Raw genomic sequence first — 15838 nt, 5'->3', positions numbered from 1 at the left:
TTAAAGTGAAAGTAAGCATTACAAAATAACATGATTGCTTCCTTTGCTTTTTATATAAGACTATATGATAGGTTTAGGGTAGGGAGGTATAGTTTTTGTTGATAAAAAACTTGATAAAACATTAGACTTTAAGGTGGAAATGTATGCAGGAAATGTTCCCACTCCTAGAAAGATATCACTTAAATAAGTGTCCTGAGATTTCTCACTGATCTCTGTGACAGCACCACACTTTGTAAACAGCAAACAAAGTTTTGTCTGCAAGTCGCGGCATTTGTTGTTTTTGCATGTCAATCATTTTGCATGGTCTTATTGTGTTGTAATTGAAGCAGATCGTGGAGGCTTAATGCCATATTCAGATTCATAGTTGTCTGTTGAGGACGCTCTTTTGCTACTGTTTTACAACCATGGGAAGACGCACTATGCTGCTTTTCTGTTAGTTGTCGGACTCAGCGGTATCTTTAATGTGCTGGGTTTTGGAAAGAAGGGTGTGAATAATTCAACGAAACAGTCTTGTGGAAGAAGACTTAAACAACTGTTTTTTTTTTGGTCCAAGTCATCAATTTCAAAAACATTTTGTTTTCTAATTAAATTTTTGTTTTATAATTAAATAAATGAATGTGGTGGCACACTTAATTAATTTAAAACATTTAAGATTTTTTTAATCATGAGAAACATTTCTGTCATGCGTTTCAAAACTGGTAGTGTACACCAAGATGCACTCTCAAGGATGATCCTGACTTGCAACCTGGTCAAAAAGCTTCCTCAAATGTGTGTGCTTCTGGTGTTTCAGGAGGGCAATAGTCCTCCACAATCTCCTGCAAATTCACATTCAGATTTGTTTCCATTCTGGTGTGGAAAGCCCATTTTTGACAATCCAATCAGTTCCTGATGGATAAAATCAATTCCAGACCCACATTTTTTTTTGTCATTGATTATCCTGCTTTACCTGAAAATATATCACATTTCAGGTGCAAAATGGGTTATGAAGGCTGTTTCATGTTGACTTGACCGACACGCCTGTCTGCGAGACTATTTCTTATCCCTCTAAATTCCAGCCAAATTTTCCATTCAAGTGACTTCTGGCTTCAATCAGAAATTCTGTATATCTATTGCAAAATCCTTTGACCATATAGCACTGCTAAGCCCCAGTGTGTGCTTTTGCACACAGCAGGCCTGCTTTCCATTCTAGTCACCTAGTCGATCAGTTTTGTATGCAGTGCCACACATCATTACAAGCGGGGCTGACCCTAAGACCGGGGAGATCCTGATGCGGTGTCCGTGGCCTATACGCTCCTCCAACCTCTACTGGGCTTTTCCCGTGACCATTTCTCCTTAGCATAAGATATCATACTTGAAGTCATGGGAAAGTGCCGACTGCATCTCATCATTTGCATGAATAAAACAAGTGCTACAAAAGTTATTTGCCCTCAATCATATTGTTCGACCATTTAATAATGCATGCAAGAGGCACGCTTCTTTTCATCTGTGTTTCTGGTCGGCAGTGTTCCAGGTTGATTTATTCAGCACAGCGATAGACCTTAAATATTAAGATAGAAGTGTACAACACGTTGGCTGATGCATGCAGTAGTGGTGAACATAAATATGAAAGAGTTATTTAGTTGAAAAAATGTTGGTCTGATGAGGTATGGCAAGGCAACATTTAAAATTAAGACACACACTGGCGGTCAGAGGTTTGGAATAATATACATATTTCAATTTTATGGAAAGAAATTGGTACTTTTATTCACCAAAATGGCATTCAACTGATCACAATGTATAGTCAGGACATTAATAACTTAAAAACTTACTATTACAATTTGAAAACATCTTCAGAACTTCTTAAACTACTTCAAAGAGTTCTCGTAAAAAAATCCCCCGCATGCAGCAATGACAGCTTTGCAGATCCTTGACATTCTAGCTGTCAGTTTGTCCAGATACACTTCCTGTAGCACTTGCCATAGATATGTGTGTCTTGTCGGGTGTATAATCACAACCCAGCTCCGCCCTGTCACATCCCATAACACTCTTTTCCAATTATCTGTTGTTCAATGTCTGTTTCTTTGCCCACTCTAACCTTTTCTTATAGTTTTTTCTGTTTCAAAAGTGTCTATTTCTTTGCTGTTCTTCCCTGCACCCCTGAGTTTTCACTTTACTGTTGTACATGAAACTTGTGTTGTGTTGTGTTTAGTTGTACATCTGGCCTTCCACATCTCTTTCTGTCCTTGTTAGAGCCAGTTGTCCTTTGACTGAAGACTCTAGTGTACACCTTTGTATAAAATCTTCAATTTCAAGCATTGTGTAACCTTATTCCTCAAAACAATGATTGACTGACGAGATTCTAGAGAACGCTGTTTCTTTTTTGTCCTTTTTTACCTAATATTGAACTTTAGACATGCCAGTCTATTGCATACTGTGTCAGCTCAAAAACAAACACAATGTTAAGCTTCATTTAACAAACCAAATAGCTTTCAGTTGTGTTTTATATAATGGCAAGTGATTTTCTAGTACCAGATTAGCAATTTAGCATGATTACTCAAGGATAAGTTGTTAGAATGATGGCTGCAGGAAATGGGGCCTGTCTAGATTTGATCAAAAATTACTTTTTTCAAATCGTGAAACATCAGCAATGTCCTGACTATACTTTGTGATCAGTTGAATACCACTTTGGTGAATTAAAGTACCAATTTCCTTCAGAAACAGCAAAATCTGTACATTATTCCAAATTTTTGGCTGCTAATTTACATATACACCAATCAGCCAAAACATTAAAACTATCTGCCTAATATTGTGTAGTTCCCCCTCATGCCACCAAAACAGCACCAACCCACAACTCAGAATAGCATTCTGTGATGCTATTCTTCTCACCACAATTGTGCAGAGTGGTTATCTGAGTTACCATAGACTTTGTCAGTTCGTACTAGTCTGGCCATTCTCTGTTGACCTCTCTCATTAACACAACATTTTCATCTGCAGAACTGCTGCTTACTAGATGTTTTTTGTTTGTGGCACCATTCTGAGTAAATTCTAGAGACTGTTGTGTGTGAAAATCCCAGGAGATCTGCAGTTACAGAAATATTCAAACCAGCCCGTCTGCACCAACAATCATCCATGCGAATATCTTCTCAGCCAATCGTGTGGCAGCAGTGCATAAAATCATGCAGATATCTGATCAACCATCAGAATGGAGAAAAAAAATTATCTCTGGTTTGGTCTGCTCACTTAGTGGAAAGGAGCAGGGAAGCCGCCTGGACAAAGGCTTTGGTACAATGATACTAGTCAACATGAAACATTGCTTTCATGCTCTCATCCACACCAGTGGGTTTAGAGAGAACAGTTTTTAATCTAACAGCCATTAAAACAATACCAACCAATTGGTCAGTGATCATTGGATTGTCAACTCTCTTCCTGTGTTAAAAACTGGGACGTGAGGGAAGATGCATGTGGGTTATAAAACCTGCCAAAGGTGTAAGGGGAAGCCCATCCTGCAGCCAAACCAGTTTCTTCTAGTGGCATGCCCTTTGCACATATTCCTGGTGGAATGATATTTAAAACCCATGGGACACTGTATGCCTTGCTAATTATAAGCAAGTACAATGGCATCCATGACCCAGTGGGAAATGTTTTGCTTGGAGATGGTCAACCCCTGTGAATGGCCTCCAAAGCAAACAAAGCATTGTTCAGACACCTTGATCTGATTTGTTCAGTGACTGTATATGCATAATGCCCTAACAGGGCAAAGCATGTGTAGACTTTTAACCTCATCCGACTCAAAGGGAGGAGGGGAGAATGCCAGCACTTTGGGCACATAACCCTCTCTGGGCTTGAAAATGGCCTTTGACAGGCCTGGTCAGAACTCCATACAAGAGTTGTTGACCGAAAAGACCTGAAGGTTCCCGATGCATTTGACTGATGCCAAGGTGAGTAGCAGTAAGGTCTTTAAAGAGAGTATGAAAATGCAAAAACGTCTGCACTCTTAAAATACTTTTAAGGTCAAACAGGAGATAAAAATAGTACAAAAGTTTCGGCTGTCTGCTTTCGTCAGTGTCAAACTTCAAAGAGAGTATGCATAAGCTTACCGCCTTTAATGGCTCAAACGGGAACCAGTAAGTGCATATAACACCAGCGCTAAGTCTCAGACCAGGATGGTAGCGGATAGAAAGGGTCTTTGCCATCTTACGCCATGCAAATTCTGCTGACCAGAGGGTGTTTGACTATAGACAAGTCACGAGTAGTGTTGAGTTACATTACTTTCAAAACTAACTCATTAGAATATTGTTTTTCCATAGCAGCCATCATGAATAATAAAGAATAGCCTAATTCAACAAAGTCCAAAACTTGATCCTGGATCATATGTCATCATATGCGGTGCCCATTGATGATCTCATTGTCAACCTAAAAAAGTTTTTACAAAGTCATTCAGTGGGGAATGCCAACCGAACATGTTCAAGGAATGTGTCAGAAGAATAAATTTATATTTTTAGCAGAGGCATCTTTGGGTGGGTGCATTTCTTGTATTGCATTACCCCTAACACTGGTCATGAGTGGTCACCATGGCAGCGATGTATACTTTGAGAGTGTATGGAGTGAGTCTGGCATCCAAACACTCTCGCAAAAACTAAGTATCATCTGCACAGGGCAATGCGTTGTGTCCTCCCCCCGAGAGTCGTTATTTTAAGGCATACATTCGCCTTGTTGAGTGGGCCCTGGCCTTTATTATGGTGCTTGGCACCAGTTGCAACAACGCAATTGTTTCAGAAAAGTGTTCAGGGGCAAGACATGAAGTCTCCACAACACCTAAACAAATATTTGCAAAAAATTCTGTCTTTAAAAAGACTTCACTACTATGCAATGCAAACAATATAATGCAAACAATACAATAACACAGAACTGTTTTTAGGATATGCTTTTCTTTGCTGGAGCACACAGGTAGAAGGAGTTCTCTTCTCTGACCAGGTGCAAATTAGAACTGTGAAGCATCGGTTTGGGCTTCCAGAGCATAAGAGATGTGTAGGTGACCCCCGAATGAGGACAATTCTGATGGTGTGCCGCTGGGTTCCGGCTGATATGGCCGTGATGACTCATGCATTGGGCGAAATTGGTGTGATGATATAGGGTTTCAAGGTGACTTCCCCAAGGAGGAGCTTCCACAGCATTAGTAATATATATACAGTATATCCTATTTAGTATGTGGTACTTCAGAGTACTTCAAAAATGACCAATGTATTATCAATGTATTTAAAAAAAAAAACATGGTACTTTATGGTATTTACGGTTAGTTTGCCAAGTTAACAAAGTTTTATGGCAATAATAATAAAGTAACCATGTTATTTTGCCATAAACTTTTGTTAGCATAGTAAATTTTTCTGCGCACCCTATTTCTTCTGTTTTAGTGTTTCCAAGAATCCAAGTGAAATTTTCCGTAACTCAACCAAGCGAAAGGCTCATTTCCACCTTGTAACAGATTTCAAATGCTTTCACCCTCAACTAATGTTTAGCTCTCCCTCTATCGACATACACAATGTAAAAAAAACACTGCATTTCATTAGGCCTACCAAGCAAACCGCAGGTAGTTAATAACCTATAGAGTTAATATATGATTATGGTTCACTAAGGAGCTGTGTGAGCCAACATTCCCCCAGCAAATGCAATTTTGTGTTCATAAGACAAAAAAATGAGGCTCTATGTTGTTATCATGGATAGCAGGTGTCTGTGATTTCATTTAATTGTAATTTAAGCAACACTGTACCTGATGATTAAGTTTTCTAATCTGTTTTTTTCTCTCTGTGTGAAATTAATGGCCCTCAAAATTAAAGCGAGCACGCTGACCGCTTCACACATTTAGCTTGTTCAGGTATTGCGATACCTCATGCTTTCTGTTCATGATATTAGATTAATGTTTAAATAATCAAGAGAATTAGCCAAATTAGTATAAAATGGAAAAAATAATAAGACAAGGTTTATTATTAGAGCATTTTAATCCAACATCCTTAAATTGTGACTCAATTATCAATGCTGAGTCTTCAACTCCGACTATTGGGTCTCTCTGGATTCCAGTAGATAAATAGTGCAATTTGTTAGTCTGGTTAATGAGTTAAAGTATTTGCTGTGTGATTTAGAAGTGCAAAGAAGGATTAAAACAAACAGATGAGTGAAAAAAAAAAAAAGTCCAGGGAGAATTATTACATGGTTGTACAAGTGAACTTTTCTCTTTTTTAAAATGGTGCTCGGGTAAAATGTCAAGGATATATTTTATCGTAGGATTAGAACATTTTTAAAATGTAGATCAGAATCAAACTGTGACATTTTGTGCCATCTAACACATAAATAAATGCTACTTGCTAAAGGTGAAGTATAATTCAAGCCCAAATATAGTCCAGTAAGATATAGGCTTTATCCAGAGCATGAATCTAACGAAACATGTTAACTCTTCTGTTTTGTTAGAAAATTCATATTGGGTAAAAAATAGACCTGTTACAGTACAGTAGATACACAGAACACTTCCCATTTGGTTATAAAAATGAATATTGACACAAGCTTGTTTTACACATTAAACTACCATTTTTAAAGTAGCATTCCATGTTGCAATAGTGCAAACTATGTCAAATTTTTGTTATCCATATACAGTGAACCCTTCATTTTTCGTGAAAAATCTGATAATTGGGAGTACAAACACATTGTATGTCTGATTCAAAAAGATTTAGTTTGAAAAGATTTTAATTTCAGAATACAAATATCTCCTTGGCGGACAAAAATGTCTTGAAAAATCTCATAGACTTTATTGAAAAGGTCCCCACGCATATCTAGCGATCGGTATAACATAGAGACTTGGGAATGGTCTCTTTTGACTTAAGCAGCAGATAACCACCTAGCAACTATTTAGTAATGGCCTAGGAACCACCTATCAGTGTCTTAGTAACCACCCAAAACACCCTGACATTGCATAAATATAAGTGTCATAAAAAAGTTTTTTAGTTGTTCAATTGTTAATTGTTGTGAAGAATCCAAATGCATTTTCAACAAATACAAGATTAATCAGTTAATGTTTTTAACTCTTCAATGGGTCAAAAATGGCCTGAAAAATACAGAATTCTAATTATAGATGGAACATTCTTTTAAGAAAGTCCCAACAAACCCAAAGCCATCAACTCACAACAGTCTGAAACAATGCTAGACCAACACTTTTCATCCTGTTTCTCAGGATGCCAATGGCTGTTTTAGAGTCGCCAGCCTGTTATAGATTATAAATGCTGAAAGCAGCATGTGTGTTTGAGGGAAGTCTACTGCAAATCTACATCAACACCAGAGACGAGAGAGTTGTTGAGAGATTACAGAATCAAGGGAAGAAACAGAAAGCAGAGAGTGAAAAGTGGAGGAAGAATGGGAACTGTTGGGACGAGACATGAAAGTGTGAGTGATTCAGAAGGATGGGAGAGAACAGGAGACTTGGATGAGTATTGAAGGCATATAGGGGTATGTAGTAGTGATGATCTGTACTGTAGCATGAGAAGCTACAGTTTTGAAGTAGCTTCCTCGACACTGGTAGGAGACAGAAAGAGAGAGGTGAAGGCAGAGAATGAGGGATTGGCTGGGGAGGGGACTGCAAAGAGGTGTCAAGCTGTGAAAGTCGGGGCTGCCAAGTACTGTTAGCCCCACTGATGTCATCACAAGGTGAATGCTGTCAAACGTAGCCCCCACGCAACATCCCCTCTCCCGCCCCCTTTGCTCTGATTGGCTACAAGCATAGTCCACAGACCTGAGGAGGGAGGGGAAACATAAGGAGGGGGGTTGGTTACAATGGCAGTCGACTGTGCCGTTCAACTGAGGTCATACAATTCGTGCCAGCTTGGGGCTGACGTCTCTGCCGTTCACTCTGTGTGTGTTTGCGCCCACCGCTTAGTCTCCACTTCACTCTTAACCACGTCACAGCACTTTACGTTTCTCTTTCATCTCCTTAGATGTGCTAGTGATTTCCACTGACAGACGAGTGATAGCAATCAGGCTGCCAATCAATACACATCTCAGTGCCTAATAAACTGTAGTAGAGTCTTACTCATAACTACCTCTTCATCCATGTATATTTTAAAGGGATAGTTCTCTGGAAAAGGAAAATCTGCAGATTTACTCACTTTCATGTGGTTCCAAGCCTGTTTTAAATTATGTGAAATTTTACCTTTGAAACTTTCATAATACATTTTCACCAAATAAAAGATTAATTGGTTACTGTTTTTAACTCTTAAATGGGTCACAAATGGCCTGAAAAATACAGAATTCTAATTATAGATAAACATTCTTTTAAGAAAGCCAACAAACCCAAAGCCATCAACTCACAACCGTCTGAAACAAAGCTAGACCAACACGTTTCTCAGGATGCCAATGGCAAGGCAAGATTTACAGGAAATAACTATGGTTTCTGTCTGTTAATATATTGTATGGATTCAGAAAGACATCTGATTGAACAGATTCACTTAAATAAATCCAACTGCCCAACTCTACATATAATTAACGGTTGAATTTTATTTTAATCAGTTAAACTGTTCGAACTGATTCATTAAAATTAATTTGACTGTCAAACACGACATGTAATTGAATTGTTGAATCATTTATTTGAACCGGTTAACTTAAATGAACTGTCTGAGAGAACCGATACACTAAAATAAATTGTACTGCCCAACGCTACTTGAATCATTGAATAATTTATTTTATACTACAGGGCTGTTGAATGCTTGATTCTGATTGGTTGAGAACGTTCTAAGGTGTGCAATTATTTTCAGGGAAACGCACGGCTAAAGTAGTTCCAGGCAGGTCTTGACCGCATTACAGTTCCATATCACTTCGCGTAGTCAACTGTAATAACGGAAAATAGGATACAATTCTATTTGATTTTCCGGAAGTAAATTTTAATATTTATGGTGAACATAAACATTTTAACAACTGGGCGACCGCAGTATTGGATAGCTCAGATGAAAAAAACAAATAAACGGAAGAGGACATCAAAGGCAGCCGGCAACAACAAAAGACATAAAACAATCAGCGAAGAACAGCTAGACCGACTCGAGGGCGAAAAACATGAAGAAAACACCAAAAAAACAACAGCTTGGGCTGTCAATGTGTTTAACGTGCAGTTTAATTTTAATAAATAAATTCGTTCGAATTAACGAATGAATTATAACGTATGAATTAATAAATAAATTAAATAATATGACGCATTATGATTTTCTGTCTCATTATTGCAACCTCTGTCTCTCTAATAACTACACTAATAACTGCATTAGTCTGCTGTCAGTGGCTCAAACCTCCGTTACTAACTCTAAAATGACGTTTTGGAATTAGCAACGGAGGCATGGGATTAGATGCGTAAGAAATTAGTCCTACATACAAGAGCGTTTTAATGACAAAAACTTGACAAACATCTAGAATCACATCATCTGAACAATGTTTCGAGGTGTGGTAACTGTAGTATAAGCGAATAATTGACTCGGGTCGTTGAATTATTAGAAAATAATGCACACCGAGTGTAACGCCACTCCGCTTCGCGTCGTGACCGCATTACCACCCCGGGTGTGCATTATTTTTCTAATAATTCAACGGCCCGTCGTCAATTATTCCTTACTTAACCGGTTCATTTAGAAGAACCTTCTGTGCCATCCGATTCGTTAAAATACATTTTCTTGCTAAACACATGTAGTTGAAACATAGAACATTTTAAAACGTTTAAATAAACCGTTCAAACTAACTTATTCACTAAAATGAATTTGACTGTCCAATGCTATATGTAATTGAAACACTGAATCATTTATTTTAACATGCTCACTTAGATGAACTGTTTAAACAAACTGATTCACAAAAATGTAAATTTTTGGGTTAACTGTTTATTTAAATCAAATTAAAGCTCCCACTTAAATCAAATTGTGCTTATTCAAGCTTTGAGACAATTATTATAAATTGTTTTGGCAATTGCTGATATGAGCATTTGAAACAATTTAGTTTCACAGCCCTCGGAGAGACCGAAATTGTTAATGCGTACATGTGGGATTGGAAGAGAAGGTTGATTGATTTGTACGTCTGAAGTTGAGATTTATTCCTATTTCTGTCCCGTCTGGCTTAGCTCTTTGACCCCAGAGCATTCCCTTCATTAACATGTAAAGCACATTTCTTTCACATCTGAAGGGAATGGTATGCTGGATTAAACAGAGATGGAGAGTGAGAGAGATTGAGAGTGTGAAAGGCAGGTAAAGAGGAAACATTTTCTGTTTTTTCACTTTTCTGCCTACTATGGGTCAGCCGGGGTTGCAAAGCAAATAAAAATTTGTAATGTCCATAATCACATCTGAGATAGCAGCACTATTTGTCATGCTGGCCGCATGAGTGTGGCGCAGCATTACCGGTTCCTGTCAGTCCACAGGATGTTTCACTGCAGTTGTTCCTCTACCTGTTGGTCAATTAAATGAATTTAATGTGTTGGAATTAGGGCTTTCAATTGATACATTTTTTTTTTATCTTTAATCTTTGAGCACAATATTGGAGATGTACTTGCGTGTCTTTGTGTTTCCTTCCATTCTTGGTATTTCTTGGCTCTTGGTTGAAAGTTTGTTTTCATCGATGATTTGGACCTCTGTAAGACCTGATAGTTATTGTCTGTATGAATGATGAGGAGGCTTTCAAGCGAGGCCATCTCATGGAGGATCCGTGAATCTCCGTTGGTGTGTGAACCATAGAGAGTGAGAGGCTACTTCTGGACCTAACATGACATGGATCTTGTTCTCAAGAGATCCAGAGAAGACCACGAGGGAAGAGACAGAGCAGAGAGTGCAGTGGTCAGAAGAAGAAACAAGAGAAGAGAGCGTGTTCTTCTTGTTTGGAAGCACTTAAACTGAAATTGGCCGCATCCCCAAAGGTGTCCTGCACCAATCAGAAGTGACTGTTCAGAGTCGCATGGTCGACTGGGCTGTCCTTTCCATCCTTTGTTTTGGAGTCTTAAAATCTCCCACTCAAAAAATAGTGCATATTTAATCATGAACTTTTATATCTTGAAAATGGTACAAGAGACAAGATTTTCGTTGTCATCAGCTTCCTCTATGTAACCAAGCAAGCCGTTGCATACTAAATTTGACATTGTTACATGAATATTATACGTGTAGGTAACAAAACATGAAAATCCCTGGTTACAAAACATACTGGTTAATTCCTTGGTTATACAACATGGATAAAACATTACATATTTTAAAGAGGTGCATCAGGCTATAATCATTCATTTGTCAAGTTACCACAGTTCAATGCAATTACCTAGCAAGACTAAGTCTTGTATAAATCATGGACTTGAATGCATTCTGTACATTTTAGAAGGTTAAATCAGTAATGTACTGTGACTTTGTGTAAAATGTTCCTGGATTAACATTAAATGTTTTATTAGAGTCATGCAAATCTGATGGTCTTAGGAAACCTTTCAAAAAAAAGTCTGCTTTATCTCTGTGTGGATGTTCAGAAGGTCATGCTGAGGGGCCATTTCTGAGCAATGTTGATGCTTGGGTCTCTAATTTATGATGTTTGAAGAATTCCAGGATTGAGGTTGGGTTTTTCCTAGATTCAAATCATGTTGCTGCAATTCTTCTGCTTGAGGAATACTACAGTTATTTGCAAATAATTGCTTTTATACATTTTTGCTTAGCAAAGCCCCCAAATGTAGTTCAAAGATAATAAACTGAGGAAGATGAAAGCATTGAATGTTACAAAAAGAGTCAATATGTTTGTTTTATTTCCATATTATTCATTGTAATCCTATCACTGGCCTACTGTCCACAGCAATCCAATTTGAAATAGAGATTGTCAGTCTGTCCAAGACAGACTTATTCATTCATACAGGATGCATCATTGCATTGCCTTTGCGCTATTTATCTATGAACACATGTGTTAGACTGACATCTTTGGCCACTGAATCGCATGGTTCAGCGTTTGTGTCATTTACACAATCAGTTACAGGTTACAGTTGCAGTTACAGTTTTTTTTTTAAACCAAAGTGTAAGTAGAACGTTCAGATTTTAATTTTGTACTATACTAATATATATATATATATATATATATATATATATATATATATATATATATATATATATATATATTTTTTGTGGTGATGTACTTTCTATATTAAGTTAGGTTAGGTGTGAATGTAACAGTTCGGGAAAGGAGGATGCAGAAACCAGGAAATGTTTTGAATAGTTGCTGTCTTTTCTGGTGAAACACTCATTCCTGAAAGTCTCTTGTACTGACAGAATGTCAAACTCAGTGAAACGTATTAGAAAACAGAGTGTTTTGTTTTTTAATTTAGTTGTTCTATGCTTCTACAGCTGGTGCTTGTAACAAAATGGGATGGGCTTTTGGTCTCGGGCTGGAGAGGATGGCCATGGTTCTGTTCGGCATCCCAGATATTCGACTTTTTTGGAGCAAGGACGAACGCTTCCTGAAGCAGTTTTGCTTGTCTGACATCTATAAGCCTGTCACTTTTCAGGTAGGATTTACACTGTCTATCATTATCCAATAATTGTCTTCCATGCCAGTAACCTTAGGGTTGCAGGTTCAAACCTGGGAAAGACTAGTTGTGCAAGCCCAAGCGTACTTAAACACATACAGCTTCTCAGGTACTTTCAAGACAAATTTTCACTTTGGACATTTTTATTCACAAAGTTAAATCACAAAGTTAAGAGTTTGTTGCATCTTTCTAGACCAACAGATACATAATCAATGTTTAAAACCACTTTAATAAAATGAAGACCATTTACTGTTGTCTTGTGGGAATTGAATGGGATAGAGTTGCATGGAGCAAGCTTTGATTGTTTACAGCTCAGCAATCCTTTTACATCAATTACATTATCAAATTATCATTATCATAGTTGTCTGCTGAAAAACACTCCTATAATTGCATCTCAGACACAATTAATCTCTAATATCTACAGTCAGATGTCTTTGCATTTGTTACCTTAATTAGATACTGCACGTTTCATTCATCAATATATTAAAGGGCCCAGACCTACTGCAACTGAGAATATCTCAAACCTGGGTTCCAGTTCAGACACACAAATTTGTTTTGCATGTTATGCATTTCTCATCACTCATTGCTGTCCTGATGGAAACATTTATATTCTGTTCCTCACTTTCTTTACCGCCTTTGTCAGTCTTGTATTTTTTTTCTGTTCACTATTACACTTAGGGTCAAAGGAACACACACAGTATTATGTCCCATAATAATCAGCTATATGCATTGCTGTTAAAGCTTACAGTATTGCAGAAGTAGATATGGTGCTACTTTACCCACTTACAATGTGAATGGATAGAAATATCAGGAATGGAGCAGAGGGAATCCAGCAACACATGCATTGATAAACTTAATTGGACTTAAAAATAAATAACAAAAACTAATGTGTTTTGGCAAGTAGGCCTTCATCAGGGTTAAGATAAAAAATACAAGACATACACATTTAAAACAACTTTGGCCACTATCACCCTTGGAGTCGCAAGTTCAAATCCAGGGCGTGCTGAGTGACTACAGCCAGGTCTCCTAAGCAACCAAATTTGCCCAGTTGTTAGGGAGGGTAGCATACCTATCAACACTCCCGTCCAGTGCACCCGCTCAGAGCTCTCCCGGATTTTGTTACCCAAATGTTGACAGGTATGGAGGGTAGAGTCAAATGGGTTAACCTCCTCATGGTCACTGAAATGTGGTTCTCGTTCTCGGTGGGGCGCGTGGCGAGTTGTGCTGGATGCTGCGGAGAATAGCGTAAAGCCTCAACACGAGCTAGGACTTTGTGGTAAAGCGTTCAATAAGCCACGTGATAAGATGCACGGATTGACTGAGATGCTGAGGCAACTGAGATTTGTCCTCCGCCACCCGGATTGAGGCGAGTCACTGCACCACCATGAAGACCTAGAGAGCAATGGGAATTGGACATTCCAAATTGGAGAAGGGTAGAAATAAATAAATAAAATAACCACTTTTACCAATGAAGCACACTTAAACACACACTTAAATCAAACTAGGCTCTGGAATTGAATCCAGCTGATGCATCCCTACAACTTTTCAAGTTAATTAGGGACATGCATTATCTCTATCATTCAACAGTCAGACACTCAACTAATTAAAGTATCATTTACATTTACATTACATTTATGCATTTAGCAGACGCTTTTATCCAAAGCGACTTACATTGCACTTATTACAGGGACAATCCCCCTGGAGCAACTTGGAGTTAAGTGCCTTGCTCAAGGACACAATGGTGGTGGCTGTGGGGATCGAACCAGCGACCTTCTGATTACCAGTTATGTGCTTTAGACCACTACACCACCACCACTCAGAATGGTGTTTCAAATAGAACATACTTCACTAGCACCCCTCATAAATGACAATATATTAAATATATATATATATATATAAATCTGTATACAACATATAAACATAACATAAAAAACATTGAGAATCGTCAACATAGGAACCATCATAATTACAAAAATTTTTACAAAATCTCTTTCAAAGAAAAATTCTTTTTCAACCCCCTTGTAAATTTTCTTTTAAAGTTATAAATCCAAAAAACGTCTCTCTTTTTCCTCACAAGGTCAATATCCCCACCTCTCGTACTAGGTTTTATATGTTCAGTACACAAAAAGGATGATAATGGATGACTGAATTCATTAAACTGCCTTGTAAGGGGACTGTTTTAATTATTCCTTTATTATTGTACTTCTGTGTTCTGTCATTCACTCCTTTAAAGGGCGAGATGTTTCTCCAACATAAAGCTTTTTACACGGACATTGAATAATGTAGATCACATTTCTAGTTTAGCATGTTATTAAACTTTGTATGTCTTTATGATTCTCATTTATAAGATGATTGAAGAATTTCAAATTTGTTGGTAAATTGGCAGTTAGTACAGTTGCCAAATTTACAGTTATCAGAATTTGAGTATTAAACGAAGTTTCTTTTAATGGACAGGTTTTAACCACTCTATTTTTCATGTTTTTGGCTCATTTGTAAGTAACCAGTGGTATGTTTGTGATTGTATCCTTCAAAGTCAAATCATTTTTAAGGATAAACCAGTGTTTTTGAATCACATATCAAATATTAATAGTTTTTGGAGTATAAGTAGTACAAAAAATCAGGTCTGTGTTGGGTCTAGATGTTTTCTAGGAGCCAAATACATTTCCCAATTTTTTTTATGTTTTTATTCTGTTTTTTAACCGCATTATGTAACCAGTCTTCCCTATAATTTCATTCTTTAAATTTGGATAACATGGTTTTTTTTCTTTCTTTAAGTCACCATTGTCCTCACAGATTCTCTTCAGCCTTCGTTTGTGTTATTTATTAAGTCCAGTAAAGTATATCACTGCAAGTGTTGCTGATTTCTCTGCTTCATTCCTGTTAAAACTTACAGACCATGTCGGACAGAAGGTTGCAAGCTTAATCCCGTATTTTAAATATGTAAGAGATTACAGTCGGTTGTTCATTATCACATTCAGCAAATGATTGTGCAACCTTTTTGATGTAGGATGTATGTGTACTGTATGTTTGTACACAATAATTAGAATGCTATACTTTCCAGATGATTTACATTTATGCATTTGGCAGACGCTTTTATGCAAAGCGACTTACAGAGCCCTTATTACAGGGACAATCCCCCTGGAGCAACCTGGAGTTAAGTGCCTTACTCAAGGACACAATGGTGGTGGCTGTGGGGCTCGAACCAGTGTCCTTCTGATTACCAGATTACCAGTTATGTGCTTAGACCACTACACCACCACCACTCCGATGATGCAAGAGGTCTTGCTGATCTGGGATGTTAAAACCATATCAAAA

General features: G+C 37.7%; 1 protein-coding gene across 2 annotated transcripts in view; it reads left to right on the top strand.

Moving 5' to 3' along the window:
- Positions 1–15838, top strand: part of LOC127634181 (phenylalanine--tRNA ligase, mitochondrial-like) — a 224718-nt gene that overhangs the window by 114027 nt on the left and 94853 nt on the right. For both annotated transcript variants that reach the window (XM_052113618.1, XM_052113617.1), the window contains exon 5: positions 12342–12502. In XM_052113618.1, coding sequence (XP_051969578.1) covers positions 12342–12502 — 161 coding nt within the window. The remainder of the gene's footprint in view (positions 1–12341; positions 12503–15838) is intronic.

Source organism: Xyrauchen texanus, chromosome 41 (genome assembly GCF_025860055.1).
Source record: "Xyrauchen texanus isolate HMW12.3.18 chromosome 41, RBS_HiC_50CHRs, whole genome shotgun sequence".
Lineage (NCBI taxonomy): Eukaryota > Metazoa > Chordata > Actinopteri > Cypriniformes > Catostomidae > Xyrauchen > Xyrauchen texanus.
The sequence above is the reverse complement of the archived record's forward strand: the minus strand, read 5'-3'. Positions and strand labels throughout refer to the sequence as shown.